At 51.4% G+C, this 6,427-nt stretch overlaps 1 protein-coding gene across 3 annotated transcripts in view; it reads right to left on the reverse strand.

Moving 5' to 3' along the window:
* LOC124003805 (glutamate receptor-interacting protein 2-like) overlaps nucleotides 1-6,427 on the reverse strand; it is a 251,701-nt gene that overhangs the window by 140,738 nt on the left and 104,536 nt on the right. For all 3 annotated transcript variants that reach the window (XM_046312392.1, XM_046312390.1, XM_046312389.1), the window contains one exon: nucleotides 5,885-5,960. In XM_046312392.1, the coding sequence (XP_046168348.1) occupies nucleotides 5,885-5,960 (76 nt within the window). The remainder of the gene's footprint in view (nucleotides 1-5,884; nucleotides 5,961-6,427) is intronic.

Here is a 6,427-nt window from a genome sequence, read left to right on the forward strand (position 1 = left end):
GGGAGGGACAGGTAGAGGCAGAGAAGAAGAAGGGGGAGGGACAGGTAGAGGCAGAGAAGAAGAAGGGGGGAGGGAGGCAGGTAGAGGCAGAGAAGAAGAAGAAGGGGGAGGGACAGGTAGAGGCAGAGAAGAAGAAGGGGGGGAGGGACAGGTAGAGGCAGAGAAGAAGAAGGGGGGGAGGGACAGGTAGAGGCAGAGAAGAAGAAGAAGGGGGAGGGACAGGTAGAGGCAGAGAAGAAGAAGGGGGGAGGGACAGGTAGAGGCAGAGAAGAAGAAGGGGGAGGGACAGGTAGAGGCAGAGAAGAAGAAGGGGGGGAGGGACAGGTAGAGGCAGAGAAGAAGAAGGGGGAGGGACAGGTAGAGGCAGAGAAGAAGAAGGGGGAGGGACAGGTAGAGGCAGAGAAGAAGAAGGGGGAGGGACAGGTAGAGGCAGAGAAGAAGAAGGGGGAGGGACAGGTAGAGGCAGAGAAGAAGAAGGGGGAGGGACAGGTAGAGGCAGAGAAGAAGAAGGGGGAGGGACAGGTAGAGGCAGAGAAGAAGAAGGGGGAGGGACAGGTAGAGGCAGAGAAGAAGAAGGGGGAGGGACAGGTAGAGGCAGAGAAGAAGAAGGGGGAGGGACAGGTAGAGGCAGAGAAGAAGAAGGGGGAGGGACAGGTAGAGGCAGAGAAGAAGAAGAAGGGGGGACAGGGACAGGTAGAGGCAAGAGAAGAAGAGGGACAGGGGGCAGAGAAGGACAGGTAGAGGCAGAGAAGAAGAAGGGGGAGGGACAGGTAGAGGCAGAGAAGAAGAAGGGGGGGAGGGACAGGTAGAGGCAGAGAAGAAGAATGTGGGGGTCACTGTTATTTGGTTCAATAAATAGTAAATCCAGATTTTGTTCTTGACCATGTGACTTTATTATTATTATTATTACTTGCCCTGAGATGTTATACACGACATATGGTGGCAGATGCACCATGTGGATACCATGCAGAACAGGGTAGATCATTTTCAGAGTTCATAACAACTTCCTTGTTGTAAAAAGGAAAAAGGAGGAAATGAAGATGGCTTCTATCCAACCCAAGCTATCTAAAAATGACTTTTATACAACTGTCAGGCGATTTGTGACATTTGACCACAGTCCTAGGAGACAACAGAGGAGACAAAGGAACACTGACTGTGTCACATTCTGATCTGTTTCACCTGTCTTTGTGATTGTCTCCACCCCCCTTCAGGTGTCGCCCATCTTCCCCATTATCCCCTGGGTATTTATACCTGTGTTCTCCGTTTGTCTGTTGCTAGTTCGTCTTGTTTGTCAAGTCAACCAGCGGTTTTGTCTCAGCTCCTGCTTTTATCGGTCTCTCTATTTCTCGCCCTCCTGGTTTTGACCCTTGCCTTACCCTGACCCTGAGCCTGCATGCCATCCGGTACCGTTGCCCCACCTCTGGTTTACTGACCCCTTGACCTGTCCCTGTTGGATTATTGAACCCTTGTTAACTCAACATTGTCTGCATCTGGGTCTTACCTTCATACCTTCATACCTGATAGACTGAACCAAAGACAGAGATGGAAGATGTCTCAGACAGTCACAGCCTACATAACAGCCTCGTAGTTGAGCGAGAGAGAGAGATGATGGGGGGAGGAGTGAGAGAGTGAGCAAAGGACAGAGGGAAGGAGAGATGGAGGGAGGGAGAAGCATGGCATATTCCTTCCACTTTCTGCATCCTGTCACATTGTATTTAAGGGACCTCCTCTCCAACAATGTTCTGTAACTAAATTCTTGGACTATCATACAAATGGCAGAGAAAACCCAAGCAGCATTTCCATTCCTTGTGCCAAAGAGGTACACTGTATAAATCCAGTTTCATTATGGCAGACTGCACTCTCTGATCTCCTTTCTCTCCTTCTGTCTCCTCTCCTCTCTCCTTCTACCCCTTCTCTCCTCTCTTTCTCTCCTTCTACCCCTCCTCTCTTTCTCTCCTTCTACTTCTCCTCTCCTTCTCTCTCCTTCTCTCCCTCTCCTCCTTCTATCCTCCTCTCTCTCCTTCTACCCCTCCTCTCTCTCTCCTTCTACTCTCCTCTCTCCTTCTACCCCCCCTCTCTCTCTCTTTCTCCTTCTACCTCTCCTCTCTTTCTCTCTTCTTCTCTCTCCTTCTGTCTCCTCTCCTCTCTCCTTCTACCTCTCCTCTCTTTCTCTCCTTCTACCTCTCTCTCTTTCTCTCCTTCCGTCTCCTCTCCTCTCTTCTTCTGCATCTCCTCTCCTCTCTTTCTCTCCTTCTACCTCTCCTCTCCTTCTTCATCTCCTCTCCTCTCTTTCTCTCCTTCTACCTCTCCTCTCCTTCTGTCTCCTCTCCTCTCTCATTCTGCATCTCCTCTCTTTCTTCTTTCTCTCCTTCTACCTCTCATCTCTTCTCTCCTCTTTCTCCTTCTACTTCTCCTCTCTTTCTCTCCTTCTAACTCTCCTTTCCTTCTGTCTCCTATCCTCTCTCCTTCTGCATCTCCTCTCCTCTCTTTCTCTCCTTCTACCTCTCCTCTCCTTCTGTCTCCTCTCCTCTATCATTCTGCATATCCTCTCTTCTCTCCTCTATCTCCAACATCTCCTCTCTATCTCCTTCTACCTCTCCTCCCTTTCCTCTCATCTCCTCTCTCCTTCCTCTCTCCTATCCTCCTCCCCTCCTCTCTCTCTCTCCTACCCCTCATCTCTCTCTCCTTCTACCCCTCCCCTCTCTCTCCTTCTACCCATCCTCTCTCTTCTACTCTCCTTCTCCTTCTACTCCTTCCTCCTACCCCTTCTCTCTCTCTCCTTCTACTCCCCTCTCTCTCCTCCTACCCCTCCTCTCTCTCCTTCTACTCCTCTCTCTCTCCTTCTACCCCTGCCTCTCCTCTCTCTCTCCTTCTACCCCCTCTCTCTCTCCTTCTACCCCTCCTCTCTCTCTCTACCCCACCTCTACCCCTCCTCTCTCTCTCCTTCTATCCCCTCTCTCTCCTTCTACCCCTCCTCTCTCTCTCCTTCTACCTCTCCTTCTATCTCCCCTCTCTCTCCTTCTACCCCTCCTCTCTCTCTCCTTCTACCCCTCCTCTCCTCTCTCTCTCCTTCTACTCCTCCCCTCTCTCCTTCTCCCCTCCTCCTCTCTCTCCTTCTACCCCTCCTCTCTCTCTCCTTCTACTCCCTCCTCTCTCTCTCCTTCTACCCCCCTCTCCCTCCTTCTACCCCTCATCTCTCTCTCCTTCTACCCCTCCTCTCTCTCTCTCTCTCCTTCTACCCCTTCTATCCCCATCTCTCTCTCCTTCTACCCTCCTCTCTCTCCTTCTACTCCTCCCCTCTCTCCTTCTACCCCTCATCTCTCTCTCCTTCTACCCCTTCCTCTCCTCTCTCTCTCCTTCTACTCCCCTCTCTCTCCTTCTACCCCTCCTCTCTCTCTCCTTCTACTCCTCCCCTCTCTCCTTCTACCCCTCCTCTCTCTCTCCTTCTACCTACTCCTCTCTCTCTCCTTCTACCCCTTCATCCCCTCTTTCTCTCCTCCTACCTCTACCTTTCCTCTGTCTAAATCTCACACACACTCTCTCACTTCAGCGTCGGCTGAAATTTCTCATCCGTCGTATGTGTGGGTGTGAAGAATAGTGAAAACATATTCATATGTAACTAGCACCAGCCGACATATTCAGGAGACAGCAGCCAAAACCACACAGAAAATGTAACACAGGTCCTGTCTCCAATGACACCAGTAGTGCACTACATATGCACCCTACATAGCAGTGCACTATAACATATAGTACCAGTCAAAGGTTTAGAACACCTACTCATTCAAGGGTTTTTCTTTATGTTTGACTATTTTCTTCATTGTAGAATAATAGTGAAGACATATATTCCATATGTGTTACTTCATAGTTTTGATGTATTCACTATTATACTACATGTATGTAGAAAATAGTAAAAATAAAGAATAAAAAAATGAGTAGGTGTACTGTAGCTCCAGCTGACCCTGTGCTCTAGCTGACCCTGTGCTCTAGCTGACCCTGTGCTCTAGCTGACCCTGTGCTCTAACTGACCCTGTACTCTAGCTGACCCTGTGCTCCTCTGTGCTCTAGCTGACCCTGTGCTCTAGCTGACCCTGTGCTCCTCTGTGCTCTAACTGACCCTGTGCTCTAGCTGACCCTGTGCTCTAGCTGACCCTGTGCTCTAGCTGACCCTGTGCTCCTCTGTGCTCTAGCTGACCCTGTGCTCTAACTGACCCTGTGCTCTAACTGATCCTGTGCTCTAGCTGACCCTGTGCTCTAGCTGACCCTGTGCTCTAGCTGACCCTGTGCTCTAGCTGACCCTGTGCTCTAACTGACCCTGTGCTCTAGCTGACCCTGTGCTCCTCTGTGCTCTAGCTGACCCTGTGCTCTAGCTGACCCTGTGCTCCTCTGTGCTCTAACTGACCCTGTGCTCTAGCTGACCCTGTGCTCTAGCTGACCCTGTGCTCCTCTGTGCTCTAGCTGACCCTGTGCTCTAACTGACCCTGTGCTCTAACTGATCCTGTGCTCTAACTGACCCTGTGCTCTAGCTGACCCTGTGCTCTCTGTGCTCTAGCTGACCCTGTGCTCTAGCTGACCCTGTGCTCTAACTGACCCTGTGCTCTAGCTGACCCTGTGCTCCTCCCTGTGCTCTAGCTGACCCTGTGCTCTAACTGACCCTGTGCTCCTCCCTGTGCTCTAGCTGACCCTGTGCTCTAGCTGACCCTGTGCTCTATCTGACCCTGTGCTCTAACTGACCCTGTGCTCTAGCTGACCCTGTGCTCTAGCTGACCCTGTGCTCTAGCTGACCCTGTGCTCTAGCTGACCCTGCGCGCTAGCTGACCCTGTGCTCTAACTGACCCTGTGCTCTAACTGACCCTGTGCTCTAACTGACCCTGTGCTCTAGCTGACCCTGTGCTCTAGCTGACCCTGTGCTCTAGCTGACCCTGTGCTCCTCTGTGCTCTAGCTGACCCTGTGCTCTAACTGACCCTGTGCTCTAGCTGACCCTGTGCTCTAGCTGACCCTGTGCTCTAACTGACCCTGTGCTCTAGCTGACCCTGTGCTCCTCTGTGCTCTAGCTGACCCTGTGCTCTAGCTGACCCTGTGCTCTAACTGATCCTGTGCTCTAACTGACCCTGTGCTCTAACTGACCCTGTGCTCTAGCTGACCCTGTGCTCTAGCTGACCCTGTGCTCTAACTGACCCTGTGCTCTAACTGATCCTGTGCTCTAACTGACCCTGTGCTCTAACTGACCCTGTGCTCTAGCTGACCCTGTGCTCTAGCTGACCCTGTGCTCTAGCTGACCCTGTGCTCTAGCTGACCCTGTGCTCTAACTGACCCTGACCCCTGTGCTCTAGCTGACCCTGTGCTCTAACTGACCCTGTGCTGACCCTGTGCTCTAACTGACCCTGTGCTCTAGTTGACCCTGTGCTCTAGCTGACCCTGTGCTCTAACTGACCCTGACCCTGTGCTCTAGCTGACCCTGTGCTCTAGCTGACCCTGTGCTCTAGCTGACCCTGTGCTCTAGCTGACCCTGCGCGCTAGCTGACCCTGTGCTCTAACTGACCCTGTGCTCTAGCTGACCCTGTGCTCCTCTGTGCTCTAGCTGACCCTGTGCTCTAGCTGACCCTGCGCGCTAGCTGACCCTGTGCTCTAACTGACCCTGTGCTCTAGCTGACCCTGTGCTCTAACTGACCCTGTGCTCTAGTTGACCCTGTGCTCTAGCTGACCCTGTGCTCTAGCTGACCCTGTGCTCTATCTGACCCTGTGCTCTAACTGACCCTGTGCTCTAGCTGACCCTGTGCTCTAGCTGACCCTGTGCTCTAGCTGACCCTGTGCTCTAACTGACCCTGTGCTCTAGCTGACCCTGTGCTCCTGGGGAATAAGGTGTCACACCATGATCCACATCACCTGTCTGCAGGACCTCCTGGTCTGACGTATGTCACCACTAGGGGGCGAGATTTGTTCCAGTCTTCGTGTGAGCCCCCTGAAACATCACATTAAACACATTAAACGCTTGAGGAAATGGTTTGGTTATACAGTATGGCATCACTTTTAATAGGGCATCTGCCTGAACAACATCAATTTGGTCCCGTGTGGCCCAGTTGGTAGAGCATGGTGCTTCCAACGCTAAGGATCGTGGGTTCGATTCCCACTGAGGGCCACCCATATGACTGTAAATTGGAGAAAGAGTCAGCTAAACGGTATTTCTTATATTATATACAGTATATTAATTAGCATCAAAACTATTGTGTAATAAAAGTATGCATTGAAGAGTCTCAAGAATATGTCACTCATCTTTTATGCCATCCACAGTTAAAACAAGTCTGCCATGCTAACTGTGCTGTAAACGATGGATTGATTTCCCTACAGCCTAAATTACTTTGTCTTTTATTGATCTGTGGATGGCGTTGTCAAGAAATTAGCATTTCCAATCGGTGGACTGCTGAGGCT

The sequence above is a fragment of the Oncorhynchus gorbuscha genome, linkage group LG18 (genome assembly GCF_021184085.1).
Source record: "Oncorhynchus gorbuscha isolate QuinsamMale2020 ecotype Even-year linkage group LG18, OgorEven_v1.0, whole genome shotgun sequence".
NCBI classification, from domain to species: Eukaryota; Metazoa; Chordata; class Actinopteri; order Salmoniformes; family Salmonidae; genus Oncorhynchus; species Oncorhynchus gorbuscha.